Source organism: Harpia harpyja, chromosome 6 (assembly GCF_026419915.1).
Source record: "Harpia harpyja isolate bHarHar1 chromosome 6, bHarHar1 primary haplotype, whole genome shotgun sequence".
Taxonomy (NCBI): domain Eukaryota; kingdom Metazoa; phylum Chordata; class Aves; order Accipitriformes; family Accipitridae; genus Harpia; species Harpia harpyja.
In genome coordinates, this window is record NC_068945.1 from 28,902,465 (window position 1) to 28,918,150 (window position 15,686).

The 15,686-nt window shown below is 41.2% G+C and overlaps 1 protein-coding gene across 1 annotated transcript in view; it reads right to left on the bottom strand.

The window, feature by feature from the left end:
• Positions 1-15,686, bottom strand: part of MRTFA (myocardin related transcription factor A) — a 50,275-nt gene that overhangs the window by 20,864 nt on the left and 13,725 nt on the right. The window contains exon 2 of the mRNA XM_052790784.1: positions 10,790-10,855. Coding sequence (XP_052646744.1) covers positions 10,790-10,855 — 66 coding nt within the window. The remainder of the gene's footprint in view (positions 1-10,789; positions 10,856-15,686) is intronic.

Consider the following 15,686-nt stretch of genomic DNA (forward strand, 5'->3'; position numbering starts at 1 on the left):
CTCCCCAAAAAGAGGTACTAGTTAACTCGGTTCAAATCCTTGATCTAGCTAACTGCGCGGCCAGCTTCGCTAGCTTTGCCAGCAAAACTTTGGGTAAGCCCATGATGAGAATAGAGTGTTGCCAGAGAAAAAAAAAACTTGCCAAAATACAACAGTAGTATTAGCTGTTGAGAGTTTTTGTTTTCCACTGTATGCAGAAAAAAATTCCTTTATATTTCTCTTCTACTGAGATATTTGAGAATGCAGCAGTAACTTCTGCAATGCCCAATTTCAGTTAGGTACACCTTTTGCCTACCTTTCTGATTTTGTTTCTACATGATATGTGCATGGTATTTTCATCGTCAATAAAGTGCAGTTACACTTTCTGCCCTCATTCTTGTACCTAGGCCTGGGACAAAGCATGTTAGCCCTCAGTTATGCTGACAAAACTGTTTGTGGATTCAGATCACAGTTGTTTTGAAAGAGTTATTTTAACCTGGATTGGTATGCTGGTTTACAGCACGGCCTCACAAATAATAGTGTCAGCAAAACTGAGCAAAAACTGCCCTGCCAGACAAAGTCAGAAACGAGAGGCTGGGTTTAAGGCCAGCGCTGCAGCAGGAGCCCCCACGCTGATGAACCACTGCCCCTGTGTCTTCAGATTGCCCCATCCACCTTGGGAAAACAGCCTGATGTTACAAATGGCCAAACAAGCACTAAAAATGGCTTAGTGATAGAAGGGACAACAGCATCACCAGCAAGGTTTGGGACAGCACAGTCCAGCAGGTGCCCTTCACTGGGCTGTATGTCCTTTTGTCCCACTCGGACAACCACCTCAACCATCTGGCAATTTGCAACATCTACAGTTAGGAGGATGAGCTTTACCCCTCACCTTTAGATGACTGACAGCAGGATGTGATTTTCCTACCACAGATGGGCTGGCTAGCAAGGATCTCATGAAATTCCTACCACATACATCCTAGTTTTTTAGTCTCTCTGCTACTTGTTGTGGAGAATTTTGATGCTTCATCACCAGAATTCCTGAAGCATTAGTATCTTTGTGGCCACACCCTTAGCTACCATGAGAAATGTCCCTGGAGGTCAATGATGCAACCACTTTGTGCCTCCACCCTGCTTCAAAAATGTTTGCAGCTATACTTTGCAACTAGTGTCCTTCCATCTGACCCACCAAAGCTAAGCAGCAGCACACAGGACCATCTACAATGATGCACACCTTTCCATACAAAGCATGGACATGGAAGCTACTAATCTTCGCTTCAAAGCAATGTATTAATTCCTATGAAACAGGGTCCAAAATTGCAATGCACGAGTTCAGTGTTCCCTCAGTCCAAGCCACATTTTGAAGACAGCAATGTGTGAAGGAAGGGAGATATTGCTGCAAAGCATCAAACTGGTGCTGCTATAAACAGACTGAATCAAGGCCCAAGAACCAAGCCCAAATCTCCAATACAACAGCAGAGACAAAAAGCTGGGCAAAATGGTTCAAACATTTCTGTTCAGGTTTTACCCTGTAGTGTACAAAAGCAAATTTTAGCCTTCCAAAGCTTTCAAAGATAGTCATATGCAGATCTTCAAGTTCCTGTTACCTAGTGTGAGAAGTAAGTGGAATCAGAACCAAATTCAGTCACTCTAAGAATGAAACATAGCAGGGGAAGGGGACTGACCCAACTGCTGAGAAAAAGAGATCAAAATATCTGTACACCCTGCTTTTGCTTATGCAGCTGACAGAAGACACCAAGGTTTGCAAGGAACCAAATAAAGGGAAGAAAGAAAGGCAAAAGGGTCTTCACAGGTCCTCACAGCTCAAGTGTCTAGGGGGGAGGAGAGGCTGCAAAACCTTCTGCAGTCAGTAAGATTGGAGGCTATCAGACACGTAGGCTGACAGAGGAGAGATGGCACATGAGCTTTCCTTGGCCCTAGTATCTAGCTCATCGTAGACACAAGGTGACATTTGAACTGCACATCAGCTGGTCAGACAACATGCAATGTTTGTAGGAAGGCTACAGCTAAATTCAAAATACTGAGTCAAGTATTCTGCTCTTCAGTTAGATCCGTTCCTGAGGGAAAGGTAAAATCTTCCTTTGCTATGACAGAGAGAAGCTCATGTCATGTCCAAACCCGACCTCAGACATGCTGACTTAATTCAGAACGGCAGAAGGCCTTCTGCTGCAGCTATTCACCCCTGCTCGCAACCAAATTCTAGTTTCTCTCTCTTGTTTACTATGCTTTCGTAAAAAGATGAGATAAAGTGCTGCAAATAGGCTCGATGACTTCCTCTGTCAGTTCAGGGTGGGGCTCCCACCCCATAGCATTTGGTGTGTAGCATCTGGTAAGAGACAGAAAACTTGAACCACAGAGCAAGGCAGCTGGCAATTTCTTCCTCCCTTCATCTTCACCCCACTTCCAAAAAGTATTTCTCACAGCATGGAAGAAAAAAGTATTCAAAAACTGGGTCACACGCACAGAAGGAGCTGTCATCTTGCTAGTGGGGCAGTACCAAAGAGCAGTATGCTGTAGAAATATGAAAAGGGGGTAGGGAATACACAGGTAAGAGAAAAGAGATCTCCATCAGCACCCAGGGAGTTTCACATCCAGTACACAGACCTGATCATACTTGAGAGTTCTTGCTGATTTCATACCCCTTGGTAAGAGCCCTTGGATTAAGGCTAAGATCTGAGTATCAAGGTAAAGATAAGAAAAGGAGCCACAACTGGTAAATTGTGATTATTCAAACCCCGAAACATATAAACTCAGAAAATTCAAAATTAAGATTGACCTAAAAAAACCCCAATCCAAATATTTTTATGAAGGTGAGAAACATCTCTGGCACCCAAACAAATGCAGCTTTGCCCTTCAATGACACCCTTCAATAACAATATCACTGTGATTAAGGAATTATGAGTGTTTCTAGTCTCAAACAGAAGAAAGGCTGGCGAAAGGTTCCTCCCCACGTTGTTACTGTTGCCAGCACTGCCAAAGCATGGCATTACAGTTACAGTGCTACAGCTTTACCGAGTCTTCCATGTTACCGAGCTATTCCAATCAATAGAGAAACGGCATGGAAGATGGCAGCCGAATAAAGGCCATGTTAGCTAGACTATTTGGTGAGGCTCAGGCTGTTATGGAAGCCAGAGCCGAAGAAGTCCTGCCTCCCTGACACCCTACCTCACAGAGCCACCCCTTCTCCTGCATCAACACTCATGAGCCTGCACAGCTCACGGAGCTGTTGCTCCCCCAAAAAGCCACTTTCCAGCTCCCTGAACTGGGCTTGCCCTGCTGGCACGAGCATCTCTACAGGTGGGACTGCGGTACCCTGCCTCAGCTCAGCTCAGCTCAGCTCACCCCGGAGCCACGCACCAGCCGAGCTGCTTCCAACGCCTGAACCAAGCAAGCACCTCTCCAGAGCCCACATCCACAACTCAGCAAAACTGTCAGTAACTTTATTACAGCAGTACCTCCCTTACCACACAGCTGAAGTTTAAGATTTTCGCTAGTTTTAACTGTGCAAAAGCCTGAAGAATAGGTTTGTCACAGCAAACAGGCAAAATTATTGACAGAAAGGGCTAAGATTTTTCAACTGGGTTAATTTAAACTCTAACAGATATGTGTAATTTCTCAGAAAGTTCATCCTCTTGAGGAGCAAAATGGAAATTGTCACCCATGGTAACAGTTATCAGATCTATGGGTGACTATGGCTACAGCTTTGTGTCAAAGAACATTTACAGCAAATACAGATAATGTATAACCAACTCCGTCCATTGCCATTAACTCTTGGCATTCAAAAGACATTGCCTAAATCCTGAAATGAAAAATAAAGAAGACAAAGCTTCATTACAATTAGGATTATGCCACCTCCAAACTGAAGAGGAAAAGGGAGACAAGGAACTTCTACTGGGAACCCTTCGATCCGTGCATTCCTACACCAGACTTCATGCCTGCTTCTTGGATGGATAATCGCCCTTTGCAAAGTCTTCTGACAACTTTATGGAGTGCCCAGGCTGGGGGAGGCGTGGGGCCATGAGAAGAAAAAGGAGAGACCATTCCCAGCCAACGAGTAAGAATGAACCCAAGACGAACATGAAGGGAAAACAGCTGTATTACATACCAGATTTTACTCTCCTGAATTATTACATTTCTCTTGCAACTGGCAGAGTTAGATCTTTTATCATTGCAGGGATCAAGGACTAAACACAACCTATCAAACCCCTGAGCACGGCCTTTTCTTTCTACAACCTCAGAAAGGGCAAACAGCACATTTCCATTATGAACACAATGAACTTTCCTACTCCGACCATGTCTTATTAATCACAGATGATATAAACACATGGAAAACAAACACAGACAGCTATCTAAAAATATAAACAAACCAGGTGCAGCTATTAGGCCCCTGACAATGAGGCTCTCAGCTTAAATGTACAGACTCCTTCTCCACACAAAGCCTCAAGGCTTTGAAATGGTGCTTCGAGAGAAGAGATCAAAGTCACAAGAACCAGCAAATAATTCCTGGGAGACAAGTTACAGGTAGATGATCAAATTAAAATAAAACCAGTTACAGATTTCTGTGTTACGTGCCACAAACAGAAACACAGCTGCAAGTGTCCTCTACAGTTTTATTTGTTTTATGATACCTGCTTAGTGCTCCAGCCTTACTCTCAGAGCATGACATCGAGTCTATCAAAAGTCTCACTGCAGCCTCTGTATTTGAGGTCCTATTCTGTACACAATGAACCGGGAAATAGCAAGGTTTCAGAGGTTAAATCGAGTGTTAAAAAACGTTGTTGTTATTTTTAGATCTTAAAGACTTTACAGGTTTGAACATTTTATTAAACAAGTCTGGGAGTAACGATATTTACAGTCCATATGTTTGTTTTTAACTCCTTATCCTAAATGAAAGTATAGTTTCAGCTTGTTTTGTGGAAAAAAGCTATGAAAGTGAAGCAGTCACCAACGGGCAGAACAGCAGCCAATAGATGGCAGGGAAGTAAAAATTTGTATTTTTGTTTTGTTACTATAAATATATTCCAAAAACTATAGGGAATGTCACTACAAAGACCTGATATGTAAAGCAGTGAGAGAATGACAGGAACACATTATGCAGCAGAGATAGGTAAAGCAGGAAGAGCTCTTTTGGGGTGTTAAAGCAGTTGGTTTAATCTGCAGTTCAAACATAACACAACAATCCTGAAATGTTGACTGTGTAGCTACACTGCAACGCTTCCAAATCAGTAAAACTCCACATAGGCATAGCAGTTCATCTTCTACCCTAGCCTTAAAATACTGTTGAGGCATTAAGAATTGCACCTGAAGTCATCAGCATGATTGCAGAACAGTTCCTGCCATGAAAAATACTACACATGTAGATAACTGTGTATGTTCCAACAGCTTACTGTCTCTCCTTTCTTTGACATACATCAAAAGATGCTCCTATTTCACAATTAACAGTTAAACAATCCATAAAGCTAGGGTTTTTGTTTTCTTTTGTTTCTGACAACACTTAATATATTTTGCTGTAGCTATTGTTTCTAACAGGAACCCGAAGTTGACTATATCCTCAAAGGACAGGTCTCCTTCAACTACTGCCCCATATACTATATTGGCAAGTTTCAGGTTTAAAACTGGCAGCTTCATAAGAAAATATGAACATGAATAAAATATTAAACATACAGCTATGCAATAAAGTTGGAAGTGCATAATTTTCATCAACCAAATTACTTTCTTAAAATTGAGAAGTGGTTAGACTATCAGGTAAAGACTAAAGCAGCAGTATCATTTTTAGCTACTCTACACAAACACAAGTGTGGATGTATGGCCATATTTGGGGGTTGAGATGTTAAAGTCTAGAGACATGGTTTAACTTTAGAAATTCACAGGTGGCAAGCATTTCACCTCCCAAAATCAATACCCCAAAGATCCTTGTTTTCTTGTGATGGTAGCTGTGCTGGATGCGGAAGACCAGTTACAAGCTTTGCCTCAATGATGATCAACACTGATATGCCAAAGCATAACCTGTGCTCTGTATCCTTAAATCACTAAGTGTCCCCAGTAAATGGCAGTTCCTTTAGAATTAATTCTAAGCAATGTCTCACAGCTCTCTAAAAAGCAAATACTCTATTTTAGTTTTACAACAAATATTAAATTTTCTCCATTAACCTTATGGGTACAAAAAAAATGCAGCTAGTGATATGAGAGGCCTAATGAGATTATAATCATTAGACCGCCTGCTGTATTACAATCATTCCTAATCGTGTGACATGTTGCAACTGAACTATGGCACGCTCTCCATGTGTAGTCTGGAGATAAAATACACTCTCCTCAGGAGAGTTTGAAACCCAGCAGCACAAGATTCACAAATCTTGTATTCTAAAATACACTCAAGCAACTAACAGGCTGCAAGCCCAAGCAGAAAACTGCATCACAGCATTGGTAATGCAGACTTATAGCATGGAAACACCTCAGCACCTGTAAAAACAGTCCCATTAGAAAAACAGCACAAATTCCATCATTTTTGGATTCTACATACATTCATGCGTTCTGCATATACTGCATCCTGGAATACAGTCAGAGTAGTTGGATGTGGGCACAAAAACTGGCAAACATCAGATACACAGAAATGAAAAAGAAGCTCCTGGAAATTCTCTGCCTGTACTACAGCCACCCTCCTTCTAAGCTCTCGGTCCAGACGATGCCCTTTTCAAAGGCTGCCTGTGTCATCTTTCAGATATTCACAAAGCAGTGCTATAGAGCAACACAAGGCACATTCCCAGAAACTATCTTCTACTTCTGTTTCACCTGCTTAGGTGAATCTGATGGTTGCAACAGCTTTCCTGCAGGATTGTGCCACATGACAACCTTGCATGCTTGCCTATATTTTGTGTTTGCAGCCAGAAGCCAAACATCACAATCCTGATGGGTAAAACAATGGGCATGTGAAGCTTTAAACCTTGCAAAAGAGAAAAAGTGCGACATATTTTGCAAAGCAGAGTATTGCTACATTTGGCAAACGTCTTTCCCCTAAAATTTTTTGCTGGTTTAGTTGAAGATACTTTCCACATGTCTTTCTACTCAGATGCACATTATCTACTGTTTTAAACATTCTTTTCAAGGGTGGAAAACTGGGTGTTTAATACTCCCCCAGAAAACCTTACAGTAGCTGTAACCTTTGAATTCGATACTGTAGAAACTGACAGCATCTGACTGTTCTTCTACAGCATGACAGAGTTCAAAGTGTTGAGCACAGACAGCAGATTTTGTTTAGTTTGTGTTTTATGAGGACAAGCAGATGAAAATCACTTCTGCATAGCTACAAAAATTGCAAATAGCAAAACAGCTTGTCCATTTGCACTATCAGAAAATAGGCCAAAACCTGAATAAATACAAACACTCAGCTCTCCTTGTTTCTAGATACAGTCCTTCTGGCTCAATTAACAGGTGTGTCAGATGCAGATGAAGACTTGCTTCCCACCTCTTTTCTATGGGCAATTGAGAATTTTAATCTTCAACTAATGAATCCTGCTACTAGTAAAAGGTTACACAAAGTCATAACAGAAAAGCAAGAAGAATTAATGAAGCATAATACCCAATTATTTTGAATCCTCTGTCACTGCTTATAAATGCTTTATTTCTTACTACAATACACTAATCTTTTAGTGAAGCGTAGCCCTACTGTAGGTGGCTGGTGGGTTGGAAAGGTTATTCAAGCGAGATTAAGTGTACTTGGTAAAAAAATGTTGAAACATTTGCCTTTCTTCTCTACCATATAAACAAAATTCCACATGGGAACAAAGTAAGCAATTCCCAGCTCTGTTCTGAACAAGCAAGCAGGAGTGGTGTAACTCTCACTTCAGTGTGACACAAACGTGTCTTCTCCCACTTCCCAGGTTTACAGTGTCCAAAAACCTTGTGTTGATGGAAGCCTTGAAATAAAATTTCTCTTTTAGGGCACCAAGCTGAATCTAAACACCACATAAGACTTAATATTGCAGTCGGGAGAACCAAAGGTACCAAAGTGAGTTTGCACACTAGATAGCTTTTAATGTAAGACAAAAACTTTAACTTCTCCCACACTTGGTTCATGGATTTTTGCACATCTGTTTGGCTACAAGTTCCAGGAACTGATCTGTATTAAAGGCTAATCTAAATGAACATATAGGATAGCCTAGTAAGACCAAATCTGCACAGAAAAACAGTTGATGCTGAGGAACTGACATCCAAACTCTATACATGAAGGTGAAATGGGAGGTGTGGTGCCAGACAAGTTACAGCCTGGTCCCATGGACTGAATGCATATTAGCTGTAGGCAGAATATTTTCCAGTTCACTTTCAACCCAATTTAATCCAACTCTCAAACTTCATTTCATGGTGCAAAGCAAGGTACAGTAGGCAGGTGCAATCAGGGGCTTCGCTTCAAAAGCACCTTCCTGACACAATGGTAATGTAGATACAACCGCAACTACCACAATTCTTTCAAGAGTGTTAAGGCTCTCCAGATGGAAAATAAAGGCTGGAAGCCAAGCAGTATTTCACATGGAAAGAGTGCTCCAGCTCATTTAATTCAGCACCAAACCATCCTCTGGATTCCGACTTTTATATTTTTGTTAAATCATCACAAAGGGCTGTGTCAGGCTTGGTTCCTGACTAACGAACTCAAGAGGGAGACATGGGGCCCAGTATAGCCATGTTCAGTAGCAGATGACAGAGGAACAAGATTAAGTACCTAAATGTTTTCACAGACGGGGGCAGAGAGATGAAAGAATACAGGATACCTGCACATTCCCAGTAGTAAGTAAAAATGTCTGTTCTGAACTGCTGAAAGTAGAAGCAAAGCTGTCATGGCTCTGAGATGCCTTCAGGAGGAACATGGCCCCTAGTCATCCTCTGTATTTCTCGGGTTAAAAATGGGACTTCTGCTTGAAGTATCACAATTTATCTCACATCTGATCTTCTCATTAAAAATGGCCCAGGCAAATAATTTTTTAAACACTTCCCTATGTGTGATTATTTCCAGTTGGCGGGTATGGGTAAATGATACCATGACTTGGAGGGAACTAGTTTCAAATCATGTTTAGAACGGATCTGCTAAAGTGGTTTTTCTCCACTGCAGAAAGGACCTTTTCATGTGTCGCCAATATTTTCACAATGATATTTCACCGACATTCTTCTTTGGTCCGTCATAAAACTCACATGTAAGAGACATAAACGAAGCAACAAAGAGCACAAGTCTACAAAGACTACTTATTTAGGCTGTATTTTAAGCAAATTTGAGACTGACTAATTACCCTGGGTGCCTTACTTGAATTACTTGCAAGGGCCTCATTTTCAAAGGGCCTGTAAAACAGACCCCTCTCAGGAATCACAAGTTTGGCCAGCCACACTTTGAAGAAAGGCAGTACTGAACGTAAGTTAATACAGTATTTGCATACATATCCACCTAAAGCAGGAGACCACAAAGAAGTCAGGAACATTTTCTTCTGGGAAGCATTAGCAAAAGGCCACAGTCACTGGGACGCTCATCTTTCATCCAAAAGCAAGTAAGTGTATTCTGTAGAAGCACATATATGAGTTCCCCAGGTAAAAATAAGAGGACAGGCATGATGTACTATATCCAGACAGGATAATCTTTCCCTTTTGATTTGGTAATAGAATTCTAAGTAGGGGTCCCAAGAAACATCTTGAGCGTGTCACTGCCTTCCAGTGAGCCACTTCAGCTGACACAGTGCTGCTGACAGGTTCTCTTCATTCAGAGAGAGAGCTGACAGCCTAACCTTAACGCCTTTAGCAAAGTCTAAGTCACATCACTGTGTCGTATTACAGTGTGCACCCCAGAAACAGAAGGAATGAGAAACTCCTCATTACTACACTGCCTCCTCATTACTACACTGCCTTCAAGTAAGGCTTGTGAAATGGGGAAGGGGGAAAGTTTTTGAAAGAAGAAAACATATACCTGATCCATTGCCTTTTACTAAATCTGTTAAGTGAAACTGAGAGGACCTCAAAAATAAAACATTTGCTCTTTGGTCTTGCTTCAGGTTGTTACCTATAAGTCATCTAGTTTGGAGGTAACAAAGCATGACAAAACTATTTGTCAGGTATCTTTTTGCATTTTGTGGGGAAGGAGGGGAAAATACACCTTCTCCAACGCTAACTTGACAGTGAATTTACTAAAGCTTGGCATTAGGCTATATCCTATGTGTCCACCCAGAAAAGTAAAAGTTCTCTGGCTCTGCAGATTGTGCCTTCCCCTGCAGGAAGGGGAATGGCTGATGCCCATAGGGCTCTTTCTAGCTATGTTTTCTAGCTACAAACATAAAAAAGGGCCCCTTGTTGGTGAACACCTTGTATGCGCTGCCTGTTTTTCATGGGTTTATGGAATATGTACATACAAAGTTACAACTGCCTCAGAGGTCGGAGGAGCTGACAAACAAGAACAGAAACTGCAGAGGCAGGAAGCCTGTTAGAAGAGCGATTACCAGCATGCGTCAAGTATACAAGGCACTTCTAACATAGTATGTTCTCCAGAAGACTCTTATGCACTGTGATCAAATACAAACATTGTTTTGGAGTACAGTTACACTTGGAGCCATTACTCTCTTCCTCAGTACCGGAGGTGGCCCCGTACCTAGCGTACCAACACTTCAGAAGGACCAAGTTGGGTGGGACAGGGTGGGGCTCTTATATATGATGTTTTTCATGCAGAAACAGAGAATCTGATCTTTCGAATCGTATATGAAACCATTCTCCACTCAAAAACATGCATAAAAACACCAAGACAAAGAGTTTAAGTGATACTTACGCGGCATGATCCCTTGGCTCACCAGCTCCTCCCGTGTGCGTCGCTGCTGGAGCTTCAACTGCAGCACTGCACGACAGCAGAGAGAGGGAAGAGAAGGAAACCCATCAGTGCAAGAAACAACTGAAGAGACATTTTCAAACGCATCTTGTTTTCTTCTTTGGATGCCAAGGCACTAGCGAGCAGCAGAACAAAAAGACCCCCCTCCCACCCTGCTCCCCTGCCCCGCTGCAACTGCAGAAGTGGTCTCCAGCAGTCAGGTTTCCGTATTCTGCTGCGGGCAACAAGGAGAGGAAGTTGCGCAGGGTCTTGGCAGGGTGATAAAAATCCGCAAAGCCAGCCCTGTTTCTCAATTCTTTCTAGAGCACCAACTTCTTTCCAAACCATTAATATTAAAAAACAAACAAAGAGAAACACCAGCTGACAGTCCTCCAATAAACAGTGACACCCAGCTGCTAATGACTCCTGAAGATTCTAATTACCATGTGCAGATTAAACTGATATGACAAAATTATTGGTCATTACTCTAAATTACAAGGCTGATTTCCTTCCTCAACTCAGAAATTCACCTTCAGAAACATCTCACAAAGTGAAATATCATGGATTAGTCTAGATGTGTCCTTGTTCCACGGCAAAAGGAATCCCTTATCACTAGAATTTTTCATATTTATTTCAGCATAAGAGAACATACATATGACCTGTGTGAAATGCAATTATCTATTTTTTTTCTAATGCAAATCTCTGGAATAGCCATAATTTCAACATTTAGCTTATAACAGCAGTTTCCCTTTAAACTATACAATCAAAGCAACATTTTAGAGATTGTTCTTACGGTCAAAGACAGCTTCCATATGAAAGGGACCTTTCAAAACTGAAGAAAAAAAATCACATGCATGTGCACACACACACATGTATCAATTTAGGACAACCTGAGTGAGCATCAATAGATAGATACTGAATCCCATTTGCAATCAAGCCTAAGCTCCTAAGAATACTAACATAAAATATTACAAAATGAATGGCATGGCATCTTCCCTGTTTTAATTTTTATTTCTATGCCAAGCTTATGTATGTTGTGTAGTCCACGTAAGAGAAATCCACACAAATGTAGTGGAACCACCAGAGAGCAAAACTGCTCTAGTGTCTAAATATGCAATCTCATTAGAACCCTTATGCTTCCTTTCTCAAGTACTTCATTTGTCCCATACATTCATTTCATACATTATATCCAAATTTATACTGTACATTCCCTAAAGTAGGGATCAAAAAATTTAAGGAGAAGATGCCACTTTGTCTGCTTACACACATCATCACATTTTACCTGTTTCTTTCAACCTCCTATTTGCAGTTTGCATTTGACTAAGATACAACTTCCAGTAAGGATTCTGGTCTTCATATGAAGTTAACAAGAGATCCATCTCTTCCTTGGTTGTTTGCACAGCAGCTAATCACCCTCACTTAAATGCACACTTACATTTTCGCTTGGATTTGTCTAGCTTCCACTTCCATTGGCTCTTGATGTACCTTTCTTTGAAAGGTTTATGACAGTAAGAATATATCTCCTACCTGTGAAGGTACTTCTGTGCGCAGTGTGCAACCAAGTTACCTCTCTTCTGTTTCTTAAGCCAAACTAGGATTTCTTAATATATGCATCCTGGGCAGGAAACAACTTCCTTTAGTATGGGGAAGGGAGAGAGGGAGGGAGGGTGTACAGAGCACCATGCTAATTCTGCGTGGGATCAGCCCAGAGCCAGAGCGAGGAGGAGGGAACACAGAGGGGAAGGAACAGGCCCTTCGTTTGGCCGTGAAACTGCAAACAGAAGTGGTAGTCCCAGACTCTTCCTCCCACCCAGCATGCGACCACACCCCTACTTCTGTGCTAGCGTGAGGGCTAATACAGTCTCACAGCCGGCCTGTTCACAGAGCCCTTCATTTGCTGGACTCATTTTGAGGTGATCAAAACCCGCATCAGATTGATGACACATCTACAGGAGCACTCGATCTACACAGCTTGCTGCGACAGAGGCAACTCTCTCACTCCCCACATCATCTCTCACGTTCCCCTGACTGGTGGCTGGACTCACTGACACGACAGAGACCACAGCCCAGTCAAAACAGGGAATAGTTTTCTGTCTCATTAGTGAGTTGAAGAGGACGACTGTATAGCCCGGTATTTGCTAACACCAACATAAGGTGGGAGTGAGACTTCATCCTTCCAGCAGCAGTGTGCCACTAAGTGATTTCAGCCCTATTAGGTAACGGCACATTAAAACTCTTACTGTATGGCTTTATTTCCACTAGTGAGGCATTTCAGGGACTCATTTCCATACCCTAAATTAGCACATCTCACTAAATGTATATAGACAAGGCACAGACCTATAGCATCAGGTCCATCTCCCCAGCTTTAAGTTCAGATAATCTCATTATTACTCATGTCTTCCCGTTTACACATCTAGCAATGTATGTTAGCCCTTTTTGCCACTTTGCTATTTACTTGCTAGGACCATCTACTTTCCCTCCCATTTCCAACTACACCTACTATTTACCTTTCACCTCCCAGAGACAGGGATTTTCAGTGAAAAACTCCCCCACGCAGGTGTGGCTGGCATTTTTTGCTCCTTGGTGCATAACTCTGCCCTCACCTGTATTTATGCACATTTTGCCCACCTGTCTCAGTTTGCCTAAATGATCTAAACCATTTTTTTAATGTCATTATTTATGCCTCCACTAATCTTTGTTCCATCCACACTGTTACCATCTTGCATTTGTTTCCAGACCGCACCAGGCTGATCCCAACTAGAAATGCCTTTCTGTTTTCTTTGATTACAGTCAGTTCTTAATCCACTTAAGCAGTACTTCATTAAATTCAAAGATACTTTTTAAAACCAAAATATACCACACTACTAAGTTAAAGACGTTATAAAAGTCTATTACACCCAGACAAAACCCCTAGCAACCAAATTTCATGTATCCAAACAACAAAATCGTATTTAAGCAGACCTGTTTTCACAAATTGAAAAGCTGAATAGCGTGATTATGCTGCTATTCTTATACCATCTAAATTCTTTATCAGATTTTCCATAGTTTTTTTTCCTGGAACTGATGGCAGATTAGCCACTCTTTACTCACTCACCCTTTTTCAGTAGTGATGCAAAATGTTACTGGTCTTTCACTCTTCTGAAGTCTCCCGGTGGTTCCCAGATTTATTAGAAATCAGCCAGACAGCTAGAGACTTCATCAAATGACTTAAAATTCCCTTCCTGACTTCAGCTTCCCTTATGAATTTTATAAATATAACTTATTTCTGTATCAGTTACCATCTACTACCCTTTTTCTCTACCCATTATATGCACCTTTTATTTTTAAACACTATGTCCTTTCACAGCAAAAAGCCAGCAACTGTCAAGAGGACTAAACTGGAGAATAGGAAAAAGGTCATTTTCAGGATACTTTTAATAAGCACTAATTCATTCCTGGGATTTATGAATGTATATACATACATATAAAGCACAAGTTATAATCAGCACATAATGCACTTTTTTTCCATTACAGCTTATTTTTGTGGCAGGGAAGAAAGCAAAAAGGATTACTTCAGTTCACTCCTGAATTCATTTTGGCTTAAATAAGTACTTGGAGTTCCCAACACCATTTCATATATTTAGGAGATCACCTGTTTACGTGTGCAAGTGTGTGAATCCTATATATAGATTAACAGATGTCCCAAGAGCCAATCCAAGGCTGTTGTACATGGAGCTCAGCCAAAGGTTTAGAATGACCAGAGAAATTCAAAGTTACTCAAAGACAGACTGAAGTGTCTGTCTTTCAATCACAAACCAACAATCTTCTGTTTCCTTTAACCCTGTACTTAACCTTTAAATTAATTTTCAACTTAAGAATAAATCAGGTCATATAAAGGAGAGTATATATCTGCTGGCCAGAAAATAAGTTCCATACTGGTACCCTTCTACTCACCTCTTTCATTCAACTTGTGTCACAGTCTGTGCAACATTTTGTGGGCTTTGTATGTTTGTCCGGTTTTCCCACTCAAAATTGGGCATAATTTATTTATTTCACAAGCATGAAAAATTCTGAAATATAGTTAAAGTTTGAACAAGGTTTTTGTATTTTTAATGAACTGTTCCAAGAATTAGTAAAACATTCCAGAGAAATCTGGGAGCTGGTATAGAGGACTGCTGCCAGCAGTTTAAGAGGAGAGGTAGAGAAGAATTGAGGGGGGGATTCTAAGAGACAAATAACATTGTGATACAGCTACTATCAACAGAGTTACACTGTTAGTGAAGTACAGCAAGTCATGATTATTTTTTGTTCGTCTTATCATAAAACTGCCTTAACAGGGAACCCACAGACATATTCGAAGACCAGAGCTTACTTCTGCCTACTCATGGCTGGTGGCAGCTCAGAGCAGTATTTGCTTAATATACAGAGGTTGCACCCATATGGACGCTTTCAGGACACTTACAACTCTAGTTGTAGTACAGGGGTGCATTAGTAGTAAGCAGTAGCAAGACCAAGCATTTACGATGAGCTAAATTGTTTTTTGCAGCTCGTCATCTAAATCTGCAAGAGCGTGCCTGCCCTTACACACACATATCTGAAAGCCCTTCTATTTCTAAACCACACTTCGTGTTTAATAGTGTGACTAGAACTACTACAGAAACTAGACTGCTGCCTCTGCATCTCAGCGTCTCAAAAGAAAAAAAAAAATCTCATCTTAGAGACTATGTCACATACCAGGAGAGGTTTATGACAACAAATTAAAAAAATATCCTGCATTTCCTGTTTTTTGAAAACTAGCAAAGAGAAGCACACAGCTCTGAACTGCAGCTTGTGGTGAGGCCCTGTGCATGTTACACTGAATACAGACTTACTGCCAAAGGGA